We start from the raw sequence: 23,690 nt of genomic DNA, 5'->3' as shown, positions 1-23,690 counted from the left end.
GACTTGGACTCGGCTTATTACAACCACGTGTCAATTTGTGATTTGTTGATATGAGAAATGTATCAAAACTGCTTCATATAAACTGACGCTATAGTAATAACCATTAATTAATAGTTCATTTAGAGTTGTGTTAGAACACTATGCATATTTTAATACAATATCCATATATATTATATAAAAAAAGGTTTTGGATAATAGATTCTGTGAGGTAGCATCTCCAAGTTAATCCATTTTCCCTCCAAAATGGATAGTCAATGAATAAATTCCTTTTTTATATTTTTTTAAAGTTCAACATTGACTTGCAGTTCTGATTTGAAATTAATTAATAGTTCATTCAGAGTTGTGTTAGAACAGTATGCATATTTCAAGCCTGGACAAGCATGAATATCGATAGTAATTAATGAACAGTGACGTTACCTAGAGATGTGAACTATTTATAGTGACATTAATGGTCCCTGCCCTCCATGGGCCCTGCACTATAGGGTTACCTAATTAGGTAATATGTCCTTAATTAGCTTATTCACATGATTAACCTTTAATCACTGCTTAGGGATGATTACTAGTTCCATGAATTACTTCGCTCAAGGCCATTCGGCCATCGGGGGTGCCGATCGGGTGTTGGAAACCAAGTACGGTAAGTTCAACTGATTTGGCATGATCCTTCTCGGCCTCCAATTGGGCCGATCTGATGCAGGTGGCTGATACGCTTTTGCAAAAATGATCCAAGCGTAGTCAATTCGGCTACCTACTGCGCCGACCGACATGCCGAAGGGTATGGCCAAATGGCCCTACCTGTACACTTGCCCCCCAGCCTTGGAGAGAGAGAACTATCTTCAAGGGTAATAATGTTAGTATGTGGCCACGTCATTTCTTAACGATCGAGTCGATTGACATTCCAAATGGTTGAGTTGAAAGGTCGCACGATTTGTACCGTTAGATCTTTAGGATCTAAGGGCGGCAATCTTTCCATTTGAATTTTCCCGCCTAAATTTTGGACTATTTTATGATGGTGGTAGAGCCCACTACGCGTATTCCTTAGTGACCGAACGAGTGTGCGAGCAACTGACCGAATTTGTAGCCGATCAAGTTTTGTGGGTGACCGACCGAGTTCTCGTGCGCAGCTAAGCGTATGAAGGACTTGCTTCTACAACGGTACGTGTTTAAGATGTCAGATTCGTCTGATCGCTCTTCGACCAGCACTTTCTGAATAGGATCATTCGTACGAGATTTGTCATCCAATGACTCAAGCAGTTCTCCGAGTGTAGAGATATTGTCTATGCAGGTCGAAATACCTACAGGTAGTGGGAGTAATTTTGTTGAAACGTCCACTAGTGGAAGCCCAGTGGTTTGAAATTCGAAGCGGGTTTCGAATCGGCAAAAGTATGGTCTGTTTGAGGTGCCTGACTTCGAATGGGTGAACAACAAGGTGACATCCTACTACTCTCGTTACCGAGACGTGTCGATGATCACAAACTTGTGGGAGTATATGAGAGTTTGATGTTTGATGCCTCAAAATACCCATACCCAATAGGCGTTCAGCCGTGCCGAAATAATGCCTTCTTGGACCCCGATATGGTTTGTTTGGGTAAGCATACAGAAAGAATGGATTCGTTCTATGTATATGATTGCCTATTCCGAGACCTGAAGGTGAAGCTACCGTTTGACGAGTTTATCATGGGAGTGTTGAGGGTGTTGAACGTGGCACTGACCCAACTACATCCGAACAGTTGGGCTCAAATATAGGGTTTCAACCATTTATGTCGGTGTCTTAGCATCAAACCTTCACCTCTGCTATTTTTGTATTTTTATTCGTCAAGGCCGTTTGACCTAGCAAAGTGGGTGTCCTTAAGCCGAGTAGGAGATCGACAATTATTGGATAGCTTCACCTCCTCTTACAAGACATTCAAAGCGAGGTTCTTTCAGGTGACGATTCGACTAAACGGGAAACATTTTTTCTGTGGTGAAGACAACAAAAGTCTATTTCCATTTTACTAGAGGCACGTTCCTCGATCGTATGAAATCGTGCTGAAAGACCTTCTCACGGCCGAAGAGCGGAAGGATCTAAAGTTATTACTTTGCCTTCCTCGGCCTTTGCCGACGAAGGCTCTTATTAACTTGGTTGAATCCCACAAGGGGGAGAATGATTTGATAGGTGCGTTAGCTGTCCTATTTCGAGAGTGCGCTAAATTCATATTGATGTTGACTTGGTTGTTTTTACAAGAATTATGGTGACTAAAGGTGCCGATGAGCTCAACATTCAGAACTTGCTGGCCGGTCGGATGCAGCAGGCCAGGCAGAGTGGAGTGGGTGGTAGTAGTTTGGGAGTTGCTCGCACTCCCCGGGCAGAGCAAGATGATTGATTGCCCCCTCCTCGAATTATAAGCGCCGAAAGATGCATAAGGGGAAAGATGTAACGACCTGCCATGGTCTCTACACTTAGTAGAATCGCACTACTACTAGTGAACTAAGAGAAATATTAAGTTGGATAACTCATACATATAGGTATAGATAAGAATAAAAATAACTAAGTTTCTTAAATACAAAATAGAACTCCATATATGTACAGTCATCCCAAAAAAATCTTTCTCTAGTGCCGGTCAAGCATAGACAAAACCGTTACCTAAAATGGTAATTCGAACACGAGGATCAAACTCCCCGTCTCACAACGGTTACCTCAACTCCAAGCTATCCCTGACCTGCTCCCATACCGAGTATGATCATCGTAGTCCCATCACATGGAAATAGAAGGGTAAGCTAGAGTTCAAAACCAATCATACAAGTACGGAATAAAATCTATACTACACATCATCCAACTATCGATCATGTTGATAGAGTCACACCATACACTTTATCCAATACTACTCATGCATAAAATACAATCCACCAATCATGAAGTCAAACACCACACTTCATCATATTAATAATCATGCAATAAATGCATCTCATGACAGATATCAATGCATATCAATCATCTAATGCGTCATCACACATACACCTAGGAGATCTCCCTAACAATAGAGCTGTATAAGTGACATTCCATCCTACCGAAACCACCCCAACCATTTTCACGCCCAATGCGCCTGCTCGGTCACAGCTAAACAGGATATAATCCTCACTCGAGTTTACTCGGATGATGTCACTTACATAATTGGAAGTCCAGATCCACTGTCAAGTATAGCACAGTTGGGTACGGGCTTACCACGACCTTGGCATGCATAACCAAGTCAATTGTGGAGTTCACCCACCGAATATCCGCAAGGATCCACGCACCTTCCTGAGTACTTGGTTAAGGGAATAACCCTCGACCTCATACCCCGTTCCAACACTAGCTAAGGACTTAGAGGAGACTCACCCAATACCTAGTGGCCTACTTGAGCACCACTCTCCCAAACTCAGTGGCCTACCTGAGCACCACTCTCATATATCCGTGGCCTATCCAAGCACCACTCTCAAGAGACTCTATGTGAGCTCTTCCAGTTCAAAAATATTTTTCCTTTCCTCAAGTCCTAGGTTAGACTCATGCCATAAGGCATCACATACAATTATGCATCATGCATCATACATGGTCTGCCCACTATCATGATCAACAATCATACACATGTCATAAGACATCACATGCAATAATGCATCATGCATCATACATGGTCTACCCACCATTATGATCAATAATCATACACATATGAACATATACTCATGTCATATCATATTTAAACATTCATATATATCATCCCTATGCATACATATGAATCACACCTCAACATATATCATATATCATACATACATGATCAAAAACTTTAACTTAACATGCATTAGCATCATTTCATTCATAAACATGTTCACGCCCGACGCAGCCTAAGCTCGTCCAGCCTAATCCCAACCTGAGAGTCCTAAAACTCATCCACATCCGGCGCGTTCAACTCACGCTTGGTGTCCTTGAGACAGAGACTCCTAAGAGTCTCCACGCCTGACGCAACCAAATCATGCCTAGCCCAACATCCAACCCGAGAGCCCTAAGCTCTTCCACGCCTGGCGCACTCAACCTACGCCTAGCCTAATCTCATTCAGAGAGTTTAAAACTCTCATCCAAACTAACAAATCCAACCATATGCAAACACAAAAACACAATGCATAGGCTCCATACAACACAAAACAAACTCAAAATCAACATGCACCCATCTGATGCATCAAATTCACCAAAAATCCCATTTTTCCCAAAACCCCGAAAAATGAGCAAATTCTCTGATCCAGCCATGGATCCTCAACTTTCATGCATCAATTGAGTTTCTAAACTCACATGCAACTTAAACAACAAACATTCTAGCTTCCCTCACCTGAAGATTGGCTCAAAATAGCCAATAATTGAGAAAAAGTAGAATTTCCTTACGAAGCTCAACCCGGAACTTCAATCCTCCCAAAGTAAGCTTCCTAATCTGAATTTCAAGAAAAGACAGAAGGAATTAGTGATGTAGAGAAGAAAAGGAATCATACAGAGAAATTTGGGAGAGAAAAGAGCTCACAGACCTAGAGTCCTTCTCTCTAAACCTTCTCTTTAAAAACTTCACTTTCTCCTCAACCACACAACCCCTATTTATAGAAGTTCCGGAGTGGCCAGAATGGTCTGTTCCGAATCTGGAACGGCCTGTTCAGCACCCTTTCATCACGTACAAAAATCACATGCAGAATGACCCGTTCTGAAATCAAAATAGCCCGTTCTGGGACTCATCTAGAACGACCCGTACTCCCTCCAGAACGGCCTATTTTGGGTATTGGAACGACCCATTCTCCCTCCAGAACGGCCCATTTTGGGTTTTGGAACGACCCATTCTCCCTTCAGAACGGCCTGTTCTCAACTACGATTTACAGGTCAATTTAGTAGTTTGGAACGGCCCGTTCCAGATTGGGAACGACCCGTTCTGGGCTACTAAATCACCCATATTGGGATTTTGGGCCTTCTGAAACAACTTACTATGTTACAAAAGAGGTTGCTCGAGATAGTCAAAAAACCAAGAAGCTAAAGCAACCTACCCTGCCCGAGTCGACATAGAGCACCATTGTGGTGCCCCCCACTCTTGTAACATAGTTAAAAAAAAATGGTTGATTCAGTAGCCCAGAACGGGCCGTTCCCAAACTGGAACGGGCTGTTCCAAACTGCTGAATTGACCTATAAAACTGATTTGAGAACGGGCTATTCTAGAGGGAGAACGGGCCGTTCCAAATTCCAAAACGGGCCATTCTGGTTGGAGAATAGGCCGTTCTGGAAGGAGAACGGGTCGTTCCGGAGGGAGAACGACCATTCTGGATGAGTCCCAGAACGGGTCGTTCTGATTTCAGAACGGGCCGTTTTGGGCGTGGATTTTGTGCGTGATTTGGGAGTTCAGAACGGGCCGTTCCGAACTCGATACGGGCCGTTCTGGGGCAGTCCAAAAAATCTATAAATAGGGGTTAGGGGCCTTCAAGAAAATGTGAGTTTTTAGAGAGAAGTTTTAGAGAGAAGTGTTGAGCTTAGGAGAGCTTGAAACCTAAAGGAGTTTTGATGATCACAACACAATTGTACAACAACAACTTACAACTTGGAAGCACAAAAACAAAGTCAAAGAAAAGTCAAGAAAATGCTATGTAATGGAGCAATGTAATAGAGTTTAGAAATGAAGGTGTTTTGAATAAGTTTTTATATTATGTGTGCTTAGTATGCTTTGTGCATAAGCAAATCTATATCTAAAGTTAAGTAGAGGTATGTGATGATGAGTGAAAAGATTGGAAAGTTATTTTGAGACTTAAAAACGAAATTTTAAAAACTAACTCAAAATAATCGATTATCGTTAAATATAATCGATTATTTCAGCAACAGGCAAAATGGGATGCCTTGCTGCAATAATCGATTATTTGCCAAAATAATCGATTATCCCAGAAACAACCCTCTAGAATAATCGATTATCCAGCAAAATAATCGATTATATTGTTCTTGGTTGGTTTCCAGAAAACCTGAAGAACAAAATAATCGATTATTCTTTAAAATAATCGATTATCTGCGTCTGAAACTTTTATAAATAGTTTGAACTTTGAGAAACTTCAGACAAAAGCTAGAACTGATAATCAAATTGTGAAAAACGTTTTTGTGGAGTCTCTGTGACATCTTGGAGAGTTTTCTTTGTGAAATCCAAGAGTAAAAACGTTTGTGAAAAACTTTGTGAGATCATCATCATCATCATATCTTGAAAGGGGAAGATTAAGATTTGCTTCAAGAATTCCAGGTGAATTCGTTCCTTTATTCTTTGTGAATCTTTGTAAAAATCTTGAGAAGGGTTTCTCAAGTGGTAAGGTTTCTTGTAGTGGGTTCTACAAGGGGTGCTTTCTTGGGGTCAAGAAAGTGGTTATCTTTTTTGTTGAAGTATATGCATGTGTGTGTGCTTGTAAACCTTCTTGCTTAAGATAGTGGAACAAATCTTAATCAGGTGTTGATTAAGGACTGGATGTAGGTCACATGTGGAGTGGCTGAACTAGTATAAAAGACTTGTGCAATCTTCTTCTTCCTTATATTTTACTTTGAGTAATTGCTTGATTGAACATTAAAGATGATAATTCTTGATTAACATGTGTATGTGAAAATTGTTGGTTTAAATCTGAATTAGAACATTATATTTGAACATCACAATTTTGTAATCAAGAAAGCATATTGCATTCATACTTTCATAACAAGTCTTTAAGAGAGCTTCATTTGAAAAATTCAGTCTTAGAAAAGTTTAAGTGAAATAAAGATCTTAAATACTCTGATAATTTTTAAAGGGTCATAAAATCCAATTCACCCCCCCTCTTGGATTGTGCCATTCTTTTCTAACAAGAAGGTCTATGGGTCAGTGAGCTCCTTTCTCTCCCAAATTTCTCTGTTTGACTCCTTTTCTCCTCTAGATCACTAACTCCTTCTGTCTTTTCTTGAAATTCAGATTAGAAAGCTTGCTTTGGGAGGATTGAAGTTCCGGGTTGAGCTTTGGAAATGAATTCTATTTCGTTACAATTATTGGCTTTTTGAGCCGATCTTCAAGTAAGGGAAGCTAGAATGGTTGTTGTGTAGGTTGCATGTGAGTTTAGAAACTCAATTGATGCATGAATGTTGAGAATCCATAGATGGATTGAAGAAAATCTCATTTTTTGGGGTTTTGAGAAAAAAGAGGATTTTGATGATTTTGATGCATAGGTTGGATGCATGTGAGATTTAAGTTTATTTTGAGTTGTATGGAGCCTATGTATTGTGTTTTGTGTTTGCATGTGGCTGAATTTGTTAAGTTTGGATGAGAGTTTTGAACTCTCTGACTAGGTTTTAGGTCGGGCGCTGGTTGAGTGCACCAGGCGTGAAAGAGTTTAGGGCTCTCGGATTGGATGTTGGGCCAGGCGTGATTTGGTTGCGTCAGGCGTGGAGACCCTTAGGAGTCTCTGTCTCAAGGACATCGAGTGTGAGTTGAACGCACCGGGTATGGATGAGTTTTAGGACTCTCAGGTTGGGATTAGGCTAGGCGAGCTCAGGCTCCGCCAGGCGTGAACATGTTTGTGAATAACTTAATGCTTATGCATGTTTAAAGTTGAAGTTTTAGATCATGTATGTATGATATGTGATGTATGGTGCGGTATGATTCATATGTATGCTTTGTGATGATATGTATGAATGTTTGAATATGATATGACATGTGCATATGTTCATATGAGTATGTTTATTGATCATAATGGTAGGTAGACCATTTATGATGTATGAAGCATTATTGCATGTGATGTCTTATGACATGTGTATGATTGTTGATCATGATGGTGGGCAGACCATTATGATGTATGATGCATGATTGCATGTGATGCCTATGGCTTGAGTCTAGCCTAGGACTTGAGGAGAGGAAAAATATTTTCGAACTGGAAGAGCTCACATAGAGTCTCTTGAGAGTGGTGCTTGGATAGGCCACTGATATATGAGAGTGGTGCTTAGGGAGGCCACTGGATTTGGGAGAGTGGTGCTCAGATAGGCCACTAGGTATTAGGTGAGTCTCCTCTAAGTCCTTAGCTAGTGTTGGAGCGGGGTATGAGGTCGAGGGTTATTCCCTTAACCAAGTACTCGGGAAGGTGCGTGGATCCTTGCGGATAGTCGGTGGGCGAACTCCACTATTAACTTAGTTATGCATGCCAAGGTCGTGGTAAGCCTGTACCCAGCTGTGTTATACCTGACGGTGGATCTGGACTTCCAATTGTGTAAGTGACATCATCTGAGTAAACCCGAGTGAGGATTATATCCTGTTTAGCTATGATTGAGCGGGCGCATTGGGCGTGAAAACGGTTGGGGTGATTTCGGTAGGATGGAATGTCACTTATACAACTCTATTGTTATGGAGATCTCCTAGGTGTATGCGTAACGACGCGTTAGATGATTGATATGCATTGATATCTGTCATGAGATGCATTTATTGCTTGATTATTAATATGATGAAGTGTGGTCTTTGACTTCATGATTGGTGGATTGTACTTTATGCATGAGTAGTATTGGATAGAGTGTATGGTGTGACTCTATGAATATGATTGGTAGTTGGATGATTGTGTAGTATAGATTATTGTTCTATACTTGTAGGATTGATTTGTGATTCTAGCTTACCCTTCTGTTTTCCATGTGGTGGAACTGCGATGATCATACTTGGTATGGGAGCAGGTCAGGGCTAGCTTGGAGTTGAGGTGTCTGCTGCGAGACGGGGAGTTTTGATCCTCGTGTTAGAGTTACCAATTTGGGTAACAGTTTTGTCTGTGCTTGACCGGCACTAGGAAATGATAATTTCCACCTGAAGCTCCAAAAGGCGTCGAATGAAGGGCAGGCCCAGTTGGAGGAGGTCGAACGGGTCAAGGTCGAACTAGAAAACTTCAAGGAGGAAGCCAAAGAGCGTATTGTTGCTCAACATAAGGCTGGGTTCCTTTAGGTCGTTCGGTAGGCGAAGTCCTTTTGCGATCTTCTAGTGGACTTTCAATTTGACATGAGTCGGGAGTTTTATTGAGGGGTCTTCATGTCCTTCGGGGAGATGCTAGAAGGGGCCAATCATGATGTTGAGGCCCCGACAACAACCACTGCTCCTGAACTGATTATAAACAAGGAGACTCATGCCGACACTAAGAATGACGGTGGAGCCGAGGACAATTGCAAGGAGGAAGATATTGGAAATCATGACAATTAGGTTTTAGTATTTTGGGTCGATAAAGCCTCTTTGTGTTTGATCTATTTGTTGTCTGTTGTTGGCCGATAAAGGCCTTTTTATTAGCATTTGTACTTTCAGTCCGATAGAGTCCTCTTTACATTTGAAATGCAAAATATCTTTTGTTGAAAAAGTTGTATTGTATTGTTGTCGAACAGTGAGTATTGAGATATGACTTGAGATTACTCTAATTGAATTTAACCGCGAACCTTGTATGTGCTTCGGCCAATCAACTTAACCAAATATGGCTTTGGCCGCAAGACTCAATAGTTCAAAGATCAACCTTGGCCTAGTGAGTATAAGAGAGGAAAATCTTACAAAATCAAAAGTCGTTGGCCGAGTGAGTACTCGGGACAGACACCTTGTAAAAGAAATTTGAAGGCACATCCTTGGCCGAGTGAGTGCTCAGGAAGGAACCCTTGTAAAAGAAATTCGAAGGCACATCCTTGGCCGAGTGAGTTCTCGGGAGGGAAGCGTTGCAAAAGAAAACCGAAGGCACATCCTTGGCCGAGTGGGTACTCGGGAGGGAAACCTCTTGAGAGAAATCCGAAGGTGCGTCCTTGGCCGAGTGGGTACTCAGGAGGGAAGCCTTTTGAGTGAAATTCGAAGGCACATCCTTGGCTGAGTGGGTACTTGGGAGGGAAGCCTTTTGAGTGAAATCTGAAGGCACATCCTTGGCCAAGTGGGTACTCGGGAGGGAAGCTTTTTGAGTGAAATCCGAAGGCACATCCTTGGCCGAGTGGGTACTTGGGTGGGTACTCGAGAGGGAAGCCTTTTGAGTGAAATCCGAAGGCACATCCCTGGCCGAATGGGTACTCGGGAATGAAGCCTTTTGAGTTAAATTCGAAGGCATATCCTTGGTCGAGTGGGTACTCTAGAGGGAAGCCTTGAGTGAAATCCGAAGGCACATCCTTGGCCGAGTGGGTACTCGGGAGGAAAGCCTTTTGAGTTAAATCCGAAGGCACATCCTTGGCCGAATGAGTACTCAGGAGGGAAGCCTATTGAGTGAAATCCAAAGGCACATCCTTGGCCTAGTGGGTACTCGGGAGGGAAGCCTGTTGAGTGAAATCTGAAGGCACATCCTTAGCCGAGCGGATACTCGGGAGGGAAACCTTTTGAGTGGAATCTAAAGGCACATCCTTGGCTGAGTAGGTACTCGGGAGGGAAGCCTTTATTTTGAAATATTTAATAACAGCTAAGTATGAGAATAAATGGTATATTTCATTGATTAGTTCCTCGTTAAAAACCTTGTCGGCCAAAACCCCTTTTCATATTTTTATAAGGGGAGAAAAGACCAATCAAGGAAAAGAGTGCACCCATGTATATACATCCTTTTGTAATTATATTACAATGAAATTTTTTAACTAAAATAGGTCTTCAAGTGGGTCAAATTCCAAGTTCTGGTGATGATTTTTCCCGAGAGCTCTTCGAGCTTGTATGCTCCATTATTTAGACTGTGTCTGATTTGGAAAGGGCCGTCCCAATTGGCTGCTAGCTTCCCTTCTCGTGGATTTTGTCTTGCTGATCCTTGTGTTCTCCACACCAAGTCACCTTCCTTGAATTCCCTCTTTGTGAGGGTAGAATTGAACCTTCGGGTCATTCTTTGCTTGCAAGCTTGTGCAACTATCCAAGCCTTGTTGCGCACTTCTTCAACCACATCAATCTCAGCTCGGAGAGATGTGTCATTAGAGTTCTCATCAAAATTTAGCCGACGAAAGGAAGGTTCTCCGACTTCAACAAGAATCATGGCATCGGTGGCATATGTCAATCGGAAGAGAGACTCCCTTGTTGTGGATTGAGGAGTACACCTATAAACCCATAACACTTCCAACAGTTCTTCAGCCTAAGTTCCCTTAGCGTCACCCAAGCATTTTTTCAACTCCGCGAGAATCACCTTGTTTGTAGCTTTGGCTTGCCCATTTGACTGCAAGTGTTCGACTGATGTGAATCGGTGTCGAATACCCATATCCTGCATAAACTTGTTGAGCTTTTGATCCGTAAACTAAAGACCGTTATCTGTTACAAAGGCATGGGGGATGCTGAAGCATGTGATAATGTTCTTCTAGAGGAACTTTTGAACATTGCTTGTGGTGATTGTGGCAAGTGGTTCGACTTTGGTCCATTTCATAAAGTAGTCTATGGCAACCAACAGGAATTTGCATTGGTCCTTAGCAAGGGGAAAAGGATCGAGTATGTCCATCCCCCATAAGGCAAATGTCCATCGCTTGACAAACTGTGCACAATCACTTTTGAGAGTTGGCCAATAGTAGACGACTCTTAGTACTTTGGCCGCTAAAGTTCTTCCACCCGAGTGGGATCCGCAAATTCCTTCATGGACTTCTCTTAACATGTAGTCGGCTTGTACCGGGTCTATGCACTTAAGCAATGTTTGGCAATGGGTAGGCATCCTTTGGGCAAGCTTTTTTAAGGTTGGTGTAATCGATGCACATTCTCCATTTTTCGTTCGACTTTTTGACCATGACCACATTTGCTAGCCATGTTGTGTATTGCACCTCCCAAATGAACTAGGCCTCAAGTAATTTTGTGACTTCCTCCTCCACCGCTAACTTTCTTTCGATTCCCATCTTTCTTTTTCATTGGGTTACTGGCTTGGCCTCACGACAGACTGATAGTTTGTGACACATGAAATTAGGATCTATTCCTGGCATATCCCAAGGAACTCATGCAAAGAGGTCCTTATTTTTTTATAATTACCGCACTCAGTGCCATCTGATCAGGTTTTGATAAACCGATCCCAATATATGTGACTTGAGACTTTTGCTCACCGATTTGCAAAGCTAACTTGTCCTCTATCGGTTCAACTCATTCATCGTTGTTCAGCCTCGGGTCAAGATCCCAAGCTGAAGGGAGGGATGCTAAGGGTAGAGGAGTCACAACATTCACTCTTCTTGATCTTGGTTCTTCTTCCAAACGGGTTATTCTTAAGCTGGCAAAGTAACATTCCCGAGCTGATTTTTGGTCGGCATGTATTGTAAGGATGTTTCCTGTATCAGATGAAAATTTCATCGCAAGGTGTGGCATTGAGACAATGGCCCCTAGGGCGTTCAATGAGGGCCGACCAAGTACTATATTGTAGGACGTGTTGGCATGTACCACAATGTACTTCACTTGGATGTCTCGATATTCCTTCTTATCGAAACAAAATTGAGTGAAAAGTTTGATGTATCCCTTGGTGTTGACCCTTTCTCCTGAAAAGCCGACAAGAGGTTCATTGTAAGGAACTAATTCCTCTTCGAGAACTCCGAGCTGCTTAAAGGTATTCCAGTGTAAGATGTCGACCGAACTGCCTTGATCTACCAACATTTTTTTAACTCTGCAATTATGTATTTCTATATTGATCACCATCAGATCATCTTGAACGGGGTCGATACCTTAGAAATCAGCCTTTGTGAATGTTATAGCTGGTAACCTTCTTGTAAGTCGTCTCTTGATGGCATGCATCGCCTGAACCGCGCGCAAATGTCTCTTTTGTGCCAAAAAGGTTGTGCCCCCTCCTGCAAATCCTCCTGCAATTTTGTTAATGACACGTCTATGAGACGCTTGGGGCTCTTCTTTCTTGTCCCTCGACCGGCTACGCTCGCGATGATGTCTTTTAGAGCGCTCTTGTCTGTATTGGTCACGGTGTTGGGATTGATAACCATGCCGAGATGACGTCGACCGATCAACAAAATTTTGAAGCTGACCTTGCTTTATCAGATCTTCAATTTTATCCTTAAGAGTTGAACACTCTTCGTTGGAGTGACCACGGTTGCGATGATATCTGCAAGATTTGTTCATGCCGGCACGTGGGGGAGTTGAAGCTCTCTTTGGAATGGCTAACACCTCCGATGCAAGGGCCTGTTCAAGTATTTCCGCCCTACTCGCATTCAAGGGGGTGTAATGAGAGTACTTCAGACCTCGCATCGGCCTTTCCCAGAGTGTCAAATCTTTGCCTCGACCTTGAAAGGGTTAGTATCCTGGTTTCTTTACCTTTCCAATAAGCTTAGCTCGGGCTTGATTGCAGAAATCGGCCAGTTCCTCCATTTGCATGTACTTATCAGCACGTCGATGAAAATCGTCCTTGTTAACAGGGGGTTTCTTACAGATACTATTAACAAAAAGCCTCGGTTTCAAGGCCGTAGTGAGAAGGTGGAGGGCTACAGTCAGATTAGGTCTCGGATTTCTAATGCTGCCTTGTTGAACCGATCCATGAAGGCTCGAAGTGACTCCTTCTTATCTTGTCGAATGTTGACCAATGACAGGGAAATTAGTTGGTGTGGCCGACTGGTCGCAAATTGGATGGTTAACAGTGACGCCAGAGTATTAAAGGAGTTAATCGAGTTGGCCAAAAGTCGAGTGAACTAACTTAAGGCCTTGCCTTTTAGGGACATCGGGAAAATCTGACATATCACAGTGTCATCGGTGGTACTCAATGTTACTTGCGTAAGAAACACATCGATATGCTCATCTGGGTCTGTTGTGCCTAGGGATGGCAAAACAGGCCAGCCCGGCCCGTTTTGGCCCGGACTGCCATTGGCCCGCCAAAAACGGGGTGGGCCGGGCCGGCCCGCCAATGTAAAACGGGCTGGAGATGCTGGTCCGCCTCGCCTAAGATCAGCCGGCCCGCTTACAAAAAATAAAAATAAAAAAAATGGAAAAAAAATATTTTATGGTCAAATAAAAAAAATGCTACAAATAAATAAATATAACCATATGAAATTAAAAATGCATACATATTGTACATAATATATGCTCAACAAAAACAAATTACAAACTTAAAACAAAATCAAATAGAAATTATTCCATTTACACCAAAATCAAAACCAAATTATAAACTTACAAATTATTTATAAACTAAATTTTTGATAGTCCACAAAACAAGTTTAAATACAATTAATTAACTTTAAATTTTTATTTTAAGAATATTAGAAGCTCTCTTGAAAGAAGTTGTCTCTACTTTTTTTCTTAATCATCTTCATCCTCATCTTCTACATCAAAATAAAATAAACATAAAAATAATTAAATTATAAAAAAAAATATATGCGGGCCGGCAGGTTGTGGCGGGCCAGCCCGCTATTTGGCCTGGCGGGTTGGCGGGCTTGGCGGGGTGGGCTTGACGGGTTGGCGGGTTGAAATAGTTGGTCGGGCTCGCCAATTTTTGGCGGGCCAACGGGCTGGCCCGCGGGCCATGGCCCACTTTGCCATCCCTAGTTGTGCCACCATAGTTGTCTATCATAAGGGATTTCTAATGGTCCAATAAAGGTGATTGCATGATGGATGTGGTGAAAGGGTGTCGATGTCCACTGATCGGCTGGAGGGTGGTGGATCGGCCAAAGGGATGGCGGATGGGAACTTCTCTAGTGTTATGGCTGAAGCATAAGGGGCCGAGGTGTGGATCTCATGGGATTGGAAAGATCCTTGTGTTTGCGTATGGGTTGGCTGAGTAGGCTTCCTTGAAGGATCTTGGTTTTTTAGTGCGACATTCTCCGCCTTTAGGGTCGACAGTTCGCTAACATCTTTCTCCCTCTATTATCTCATGATGGCCATCTCTTCCTTCAATAGTCGAACGGTTTCTGAGATGTTCATTTCGTCAACTACTTCCACATGATCTTCATCCTCGGATCGGCGGTCGTCCATATTCGTCTTCCTGGTGTTCACCATAGTCCTAGCCTGTTGCCTTAGAGCTTTCGGTTCTGCCCCACGGTGGGCGCCAAAATATACTTGTCTAAGAGGCACACTAGTAATCTTCTCGTACTCTAAAGGCTGAATGAGAGCTCCAAGTGAATATTCTAGTGAGGGGGAGGGTACCTACAAAAGGCATTCTGACGCTCAAGTCAGGATAAGCACGAATATCGATAATAATGAATGAATAGTGACGTTACCTCGATATTGACATTAATGGGCCTTGCCCTCCATGGACCCTGCACTAGGGTTACCTCATTAAGTAATACATCCTTAATTGGCTTATTCGCATGATTAATCTTTAATCACTACTTAAGGATGATTACTGGTTCTATGAATTACTTCGCTCAAGGCCTTTCGGCCATCGGGGGTGTCGATCGAGTGTCGACAACCAGGTATGGTGAGTTTAACCGATCTGGCGTGATCCTTCTCGGCCTCCAACTGGGCCGATCTGATGTAGGTGGACATACAATTTCGCAAAAATGACCCGAGCATAATCAACTCGACTACCTGCTATGTCGAGCGACATGCCGAAAGGTATGGCCGAATGATCCTACCTGTACAAGTCATAATAATTCTATTAAATAATTTATATTGTATATCAATTTTTTACTAACAATATTAAATTAAATTTTTTTAATATATAAAATAATTCTATAATTTTTTTAAAAAATTAAAAATTATATAATATTTTATTATATATATTTATTCAAATCCTTAATTAGATTTCATTTATTTTTCAGTCGAGTTAGATTAATTTAAAACTAAACCTTACCAAAATAAAAAATATATGTATACCTTAAAAAAGAAGAATCACCTCTATTAATAATATAAATTATTAATAATATAAATTATGAATTTATATTTTATAATATATATATATATATATATGAATAAGGGCTCTTCATCTATTGTCGCCTTGCCCGTGTCTGTAAAATGTCAGGACGGGTCTTTCTTCTAAAATCACAACGATTGAATGGCAACTCCAAAGTTCTTAATTAGGTTTCTTGGCATGTACGACCAACATATTCGTCAAATCGCAGTTTCAATTTCATAGAACCACCTCTCATTTCTCTCACAAATAAACAATTGGAATCCGGTTGTTAAGAGTGACCTTTCATCTCTGGTTTGTTCAATTGTTTATTACCAAAAGAGAAAGAACTCAGCGAAAAGAAGTTGCATCTGCATCACATTCTGTTTCCTTTTTCTTTTCTTCTTTATTTTTATTATAATTTTCCCTTCCTCCTCCTCCCATCCTAATATGGAAATTCCAAAACATGACTCTCAATCAAAGTATCAATCTTTTTGGCTCCTTCTTCTACCCCACTACAAAAGAATTGAAAATTCAGCTTCCCCTGCCCTTCACTCACATCCCAATAGTTGTGATTCTGTTTGGGTGGTGAAGGAGGGAAAAAGCTTAAACCTTGTTGCATTGGTGGTGGCAGGACCATGGCCAGCACAAGTGGCACGAAGGGTCCTTATGAGACAGATTGGCAGCCAACAAAGAGGTTTGTGAGGGCTCATACTATAAATGTCGACGACTTCCGAGACGAGGAAGGTGTTGTGGACACTGAGATTGTGCCTTCTTCGCTTTCTGTGCTTGTGCCTGTTCTCAGAGCAGCCCATGCCATTAGAAAGGAGAATCCAAGAATTGCCTATCTTTGTGAGTATCTTTATATGATTCATGTTACAATCCCCTGTCATTAAGGTTGTCAAACTCGACTAGAATCATAAACTTGTAAGATAATATGCAGCTGTATGCAAAGGCTTGTGAAGTTGGGTATCCCACCTCTGTTCAATAATTTCCCATACAGTTTCATAGCTACACAAATACCAAATATGGCATATTAGAAATAGAAACACATACACAAATAAGACAATTAAATTTTAACGAAATTTGGAAAATTTACCTTTATATATATATTATTAAAGTTTCTCATAATATTTTTCTTACAATCCATCTCCTCATATATATAAAACTCATGGCTGGTTTTACATCAGAATCTAACAACCGAAGAATCAATATAAGAGGAGCAGCAGCTTTGAAGCATGTTATAAATACTTTGTCAAAGTTGTTGTCATATGTTTTACTTCAAACATGCATCTGGCATTTATATGCTATAAAAGCTTTTGTTTATGAAAGATTATGGCTATAGTTGTCACTTGTCTGAATTTGTTTCGCTACTGATTCAACTCCAGTGGGCACTTCTTCATTTCTCAAAAAACCAACACGTGGTATCTCATAGATAGACTTCAAAGTCTCTGATTTGGCAGAAACTAATCATTTCTATCTAGTCTTCCATGAGAGAGATGAGCCTTCAACTACTCACTGAAAATACTTTTTTCTAAGGGCATTTTCAGCGAACCTAATAATTTGGTCTGTTTAACAGCACTCCAAAGAAAAAGGATATAGCAAAATAAATATAGTCAAAATATATCCAAACAAGCCTTTACTGCAAAGTATCATACTGAAGGTAGATTCTGTTTGAGAAATTTTACTCTGACAGTAATCCCAAAATTTGAATTCAACATCTAAATTCAGTATGTCAAAGGTGTTTTTAACTTATATTTGCAGAAGATTATATGGTACTGAATGCTGGTGTTTCTTTGCTTGTTTAATTAGGTCGTTTCCATGCATTTGAGCTGGCCCATATGGCGGATCCTACATCAAGTGGGCTTGGTGTTCGTCAGTTCAAGACCTACCTATTGTCCAAACTTGAAAAGGTACACTGGCTAATTTTATTTTCTTACAGTTCTTAAAGTTTTTAAAGGTGCTGTTTTGTACTTGTCTTTGGTATCTATGAGCTGGTATAATGATACCTTCTCTTGATTAAATACATAAATATTAATCTCAACATGACAGGAATCTTGGGATACAGAATTCTTGGTTAAAAGAAGTGATCCTAGGGAGATGCAGGACTATTACCAACAATTCTATGAAAAGAAAATCCGTGATGGAGAATTTACCCAGAGACCGTGGGGCTTGATCTTAAACTTGTGCTTGCAAGTTTTGTGGATTGTGTTATAATGTCTTATTCTTCTCATGTTTCTCTTGAAGGGAGGAGATGGCTAACAATGTTCACATTGCCACTGTATTGTATGAAGCGCTGAAGACTGTGGTACCTCTTGGAAAAATTGAGGATAAGGTTTTTGTTGCTTGATTAGGCTACCATGACTAAAATTTGTAAAATACTTCTAAAGATACACGGACTAAGGATGTTGTTTTATTGCCAGACAAAAAGATATGCTGAGGATGTTGAGAAGATGAGGGGACAATATGAACGCTATAACATCCTTCCACTATATGGTCTTGGTGTTAAACCAGCAATCATGGAACTTCCTGAGGTTTGCGAATCTGGGATATATGCATTGTTTGTTTTACATCTGCTAATGATATAATCACCCTGATATTTTAAATTTTTAATCTGCTTTTTTTGTTGTTGAAAATTATAGATCAAAGCAGCAATTGATGCTATATGTAGGGTGGATAATCTTCCAATTCCAGTAATTCGTGCAAGACCTACAATGCCTATGGAGAGGCTTAAAAAAGTGAATGATATACTTGATTGGATTGCCTCAGTTTTTGGGTTTCAGGTAATAATGAATATTCTCCCCTTTTCCCTTCTATTTCCTAATTTCACTTTGATCGGATATTGTCTTGGTTACAATTTTAGGTGAGAGATAACTAAGTGCAACACTTGTTATTAATCCATCAGACTTGAGTTTTCAAGGTAGTGTTTAGTATATGACAAGATTTTTCATGCCTAAAAATCAAGGTTGTCAAAATCAAGAGTTTACGTAAACTTGTTGAGATCCTCTAAACTCGAATCGTAAACTCATTTGTGTTTACTTAATATAAAAATATATTAAAATACCTATAAATAATATAATAATTAAACATTTCAATTTCATAGTAAAGTAAAATAACAAATTTCAATAATAGAGTAGTTAAGTTTAGTAGCAAATCATGCATAGTTTCACGCAAGACACAAGTTCATAATGGTAACAAATAAAAATTGACTTGAGCGGCATCAGGGACAACGAGAACTTCAGAAACACCACACGATGAGAATGACCACGGAACGGGGGACGCTGACTGGAGAACAGAGATGCTGACCAGCAAATGCGATCCCGACCAGAGAACGTGACTCTGACCAACGAACAAGCGAGCAAGCCCTGACGCAACGATGCCGACGAACAGATCCCAATGGGTTTTGGGTTCGTTCTGCAGTCACGATCAAGAGAGACGAGCAAATCATGATAAGAAAAGAAAACCTAAGGAGAAACGAGGGTCTCCATGTTGTTTTGGGGTTTTTCTAAGTGAACCTCGTAGACATGTAGAATCACAACAAACTCGCGATTTTGGCTGAGTTTGTGCAATTTTGCTTGATAGCGCGAATTTAGTGGAAAACGAGTTTGCATACGAGTTGAATAGGTTGAGCTTCCCAAAGTCATAAACTCGGAAGTTTCTATGAGTTAAAACTTGATTCAACCATGCTAAAATTCATAATTTATGGGAATCATAAATCTTGAGAATATGGAAAATCTGCTTGGTTGATGATAAATATTTTTGAAAATGTTTATAAATGTTATTTGGGTATCAATGCTTTTTTACTGCATTAAATAAGACAAGTAAATATATGTAACATGACATTTTTACAACATTAAAACTTTATTTTTAACTCGAACGTGTTAGTTTCCCACCTCCTCCAATTTTTATAAATGTTATCCGGGAATCAATTTTTTTTCTTTCATTGCACTAAATAAGCAAATAAAAGTAACATGACGTTGGGAATGTTAGTGTCTCACCGCTCCCATGGGAGTCCTGTGTAAAAACCACTTTTGGGATACAATGTTTTGTAGGAATGTTATTTTTTAAATAAAAAACCAATTGTGGAAAATTAACATTCCCAATGTCAGATTCGTGGGAAAGTAAAACCTTTCTATTGGTGGTGAATGAAGTGACCTTGAATGTGCTCATGATTGGGTTTTGATAGTTGAATTCATAGGAATTTTGGAATCAGGCTTTTAGTTTTTTTACTTTTTTATAAAACGAGTGTTAGTAACACATTTCTTTCAATGCATGCTTAATTTTTTTTATTTGAATTGATTGATAACTATAAAATTAGGAGAGAAAGTTGTCCAATAAGAAGTGAAACTCACCAAAATTTGTGATTTCCAATAAATTTGAATCAATAGAAAAGAGAGATTTAGAGAGTAACATTTCTAATGTTGAGGAAAAGTAAAAAGCATGTTTAGAAGAGTGTGTTCTCTTGAAGAATAATTTTATGTTTGGTAAGCATAATTTAGAGAATGGTTTTTGTCTACCCCAAAATGGAATGGATTAAGGTGGAAATAAGAGAGATAGGAAGAAGAGATAAAAAGTAAAGAGAAAAAAAAATGATACATGTGATGGATGATTGAATAAAAACTGAAGATTGAGAGAGAAAGAAATGAGGTAGAAGTGAGATGGAATAGAAAGTGTATATATGATGAGTATATTTTACAAAAATGTTATCAAACGTGTACTCGATTTAACAAATGTGAACATAAGGCTGATCCGGAAGCAACATGATGGTGATTAAATGGCGTTGTTCCAAAGCTATGATCCAAACCTTCAAATAAGTTGGAATTCGGGAAGGGTTCTCGAACAAAGAATTTTTAATATTATCTGGTAATGATAATAGATCTGAGCAATGCTTAAAGCAAAATCATTTTTTCTAGTTTGTTTATTTGTAGCTGAAGCAAAAATGGCCAGTGTTATTCAGTGGAGATATCTTCCTTGAACCTTTTACGATATTAGGTTTTTTCACAACAAATATGAGAAATGAACAATTTAAAATCGCTCTTTTTCTTTTCAGCTTCATTGTAGTTGTTCGATTCAAAGGTTGACTTCTTTGATGGGCTTTCACTTTTTGTTAACACTACAAGAAAAGCATAAAATAGCATTGATTTTTCAATAAAAGTCGATGCTAAGTATTATTTTTGTATTGGTCGAGCGACAATCTCAATGTCCTGGTAAAAAGATGGACATAAATGATGGGTCCAGCCATAGAAAAAAAAAAATTATTGTGGTAGGTGTGATAAGTGTGGTAGGTGTGATAAGTGTGGTAGGTGAGGTAGGTGTGGATTAATAATGACCAAGTATCAAATCAATGGTTGTGGTGTTTTCTAGTCACATATATCCAATGGCCATGATGCATTCTTGAAGTATATATATAGGAGGCTTGAGAGGAGGCTTAATCATCCAAGAGTGAAGCATTTCCACTCATAGTTTGAAGAAATAGAGAGAGAGCCTTAGAGAGAGTTTCTCTAAGAGAGAAAAATAGTGAGCCAATTTGTGAGTGTCATCCACAAATTGAGGATACAATATTATTGTATTTTGTATTCCCATTATTTTTATAGTGGAAGATTAAGTGGCCTACTGGTCCCGTGGTTTTTCTTGAGAAAAGTTTTCCACGCTAAAATTTCTGGTGTGATAATTTTACGTTTCCGCTCAGTGCCCATTTTGAGTTAACAGAGAAGGGAAATTATGATGCCATTTCCCAACAGTGGTATCAGAGCTCTCAGAGCTCTTGAAGACTAAGGTGTCATTCTCATAAGAAAATTCTTAGTATGCTCTGTGGTTGCAGTTTTATCTGATCTTCCACATCAGAAAAGATTATTCTTGTGGTTGGACACTATTCAGCCTGTATAATTCAAGATGGAGAGTACCACCACTCATGATGGAGATATGTTCAAGCTAACTGCTGATAATTTCTCATATTGGAAGCCGATGATGGAAGACCATTTATATTGCAAGGATTTGTATGAGCCAATCACCCAGCAAAGTAAGCCAGAGGGGAAGACTGATAAAGACTGGGAGATCCTGAATCGGAAAGCTGTAGCTGTGATCAGAAAGTATATTGATCGAAGTTTGTTCGAGCATGTATCAACTTATACCAATGCGTATGAGTTGTGGACAAAACTTGAATCTTTAATTCAAAAGAAGACACCTAGGAACAAAGCCCACCTTTACAGACGACTTGCAAAGTTGGAGTACATGGACGGTCAAAACATGATCGAACATCTGAATACCTTCAAAGGTCTTGTGAATCAACTGAAGAAAGCAGAAATAAACATAGATGATGAGGTGCAAACTCTTATGCTCTTCAGTTCTCTACCTGAAAGCTGGGACACTTTAATTATCACTCTCAGCAATTCTGCTCCAGAAGGAAAGCTCAGTCTAGATTCTGTTACAGACAGTTTGCTAAATGAAGAATCAAGACGAAGAGAAAGAGGCTTAAACAATCAGTTTGAAGCCAATGTCATTGACAATAGAGGGAGGAGCAAGAATCGTGAAAAAGGAGGACGAGGAAAATCACAAGGTAGATCCAAATCTCGTACAAGAATATGTTGCTATTATTGTGGGAAACCAGGCCATAGGAAGTCTGAGTGCAGATTCTTGAAGAAAGACCAACAGGCTGGAACAGTCCATCCTGACCAAATCGACCCAAGAAAAAAGAAGGAAGATGGAACTACTACTGCAGTAACCTCAGATGATGTATTTCTTGTCGGAGAAGAAAATTATTTGAATATTGCATTTGATGAATGCATTTGGATAATTGACTCAGGAGCATCTTTCCACGTCACACCTCATGAAGAATTCTTCTCATCATATCAAAAAGGAGATTTTGGTATGGTGAAGATGGGAAATCATGTCACAAGTAAAATTGTTGGCATTGGTGAAATAGCTCTAATGACTGAAAATGGAAACAAGCTTATGCTGAAGGAGGTAAGACATGTTCCAGACATGCGATTGAACCTTATCTCAGTAAGTAAGTTAGATGAAGCTGGGATGATAAATCAATTTAGTGCCGACAGATGGAAACTTAGTCGAGGAAGCATGATTGTTGCTCGTGGCAAGAAGGAAGGCTCCTTGTACACTATGCAGGGAAAGATATGTAAGGGAGATATGAATGTTGCTCAAGATGCATCCAAAGAATTATGGCACAGACGGTTAGGCCATATGAGTGAGAAGGGCTTGGAGATTCTCGCAAAAGATCATCTTCCAAATATTAAAGGGCAGCCACTTGAATCTTGTGAAGACTGCCTAGCAGGCAAACAACATAGAGTATCTTTTAGAAGACCAGATGATGCAAGAAGAAGAAAGCATATACTGGATCTTGTTCACTCAGATGTCTGCTCTACATCTGAAAGATCCATTGGCGGTGCTCAATATTTTGTTACCTTCATTGATGATCACTCCAGAAAAGTGTGGGTGTATCCATTAAAGACAAAAGATCAAGTTCTTCAAGCTTTCAAGGAGTTTCATGCTTTAGTTGAACGTGCAACTGGAAGAAAGTTGAAATGTATAAGAACAGATAATGGTGGAGAGTACTTAGGTCCATTCGAGTATTATTGTAAGACTCATGGGATCAGACATGAGAAAGTACCTCCCAAGACTCCTCAGATGAATGGAGTAGCTGAAAGGATGAACAGAACGATTGCAGAGAAAGTCAGAAGTATGCTTTCTCATGCTAAAATTCCCAAGTCATTCTGGGGAGAGGCAGTATTAACTGCAGCTGATTTGATTAATTTGTCACCTTCAAGACCGTTAAATGGAGAGATACCAGAAGAAGTATGGTCCGGAAAGAAAGCCTACTATGGTCACCTGAAAGTTTTTGGATGCAGGGCTTTTGTACATATTCCTAAGGATGAAAGAACAAAGTTAGATGCTAAGGTGAAGGAGTGTATATACCTTCGTTCACCAAAAGATGAACCTGGCTTTAGATTGTGGGATCCTGTAAACAAGAAGAT

General features: G+C 40.1%; 3 protein-coding genes across 7 annotated transcripts in view; 1 reads left to right on the top strand and 2 right to left on the bottom strand.

The window, feature by feature from the left end:
* Window positions 1–10,569: 10,569 nt before the first annotated feature.
* LOC145955040 (uncharacterized) lies at window positions 10,570–11,559 on the bottom strand. Its single transcript, XM_083069736.1, has 3 exons — window positions 11,282–11,559; window positions 11,104–11,178; window positions 10,570–11,017 (listed from the first exon to the last, which is right to left on the bottom strand). The coding sequence occupies exons 1-3, from the start codon at window positions 11,557–11,559 to the stop codon at window positions 10,570–10,572; spliced, it is 801 nt and encodes a 266-aa protein (XP_082925862.1).
* A 473-nt stretch (window positions 11,560–12,032) lies between these two features.
* Window positions 12,033–13,133, bottom strand: LOC145955038 (uncharacterized). Its single transcript, XM_083069735.1, has 2 exons — window positions 12,640–13,133; window positions 12,033–12,543 (listed from the first exon to the last, which is right to left on the bottom strand). Exons 1-2 carry the CDS (start codon window positions 13,131–13,133, stop codon window positions 12,033–12,035), a joined length of 1,005 nt encoding a protein of 334 aa, XP_082925861.1.
* Window positions 13,134–15,794: 2,661 nt separating this feature from the next.
* Window positions 15,795–23,690, top strand: part of LOC109811247 (callose synthase 7) — a 53,865-nt gene continuing 45,969 nt past the window's right edge. For 4 of the 5 annotated variants that reach the window (XM_083068440.1, XM_020374926.3, XM_020374928.3 and 1 more), the window contains exons 1-6: window positions 15,795–16,554; window positions 17,515–17,615; window positions 17,755–17,867; window positions 17,950–18,037; window positions 18,126–18,236; window positions 18,345–18,485. In XM_083068440.1, the coding sequence (XP_082924566.1) occupies window positions 16,341–16,554; window positions 17,515–17,615; window positions 17,755–17,867; window positions 17,950–18,037; window positions 18,126–18,236; window positions 18,345–18,485 (768 nt within the window). In that variant the 5' untranslated portion in view covers window positions 15,795–16,340. The remainder of the gene's footprint in view (window positions 16,555–17,514; window positions 17,616–17,754; window positions 17,868–17,949; window positions 18,038–18,125; window positions 18,237–18,344; window positions 18,486–23,690) is intronic. The other variant, XM_020374927.3, reaches the window with a different exon arrangement.

The sequence above is a fragment of the Cajanus cajan genome, chromosome 2 (genome assembly GCF_000230855.2).
Source record: "Cajanus cajan strain Asha chromosome 2, NIPB_CcT2T_4, whole genome shotgun sequence".
NCBI lineage: Eukaryota > Viridiplantae > Streptophyta > Magnoliopsida > Fabales > Fabaceae > Cajanus > Cajanus cajan.
The sequence above is the reverse complement of the archived record's forward strand: the minus strand, read 5'-3'. Positions and strand labels throughout refer to the sequence as shown.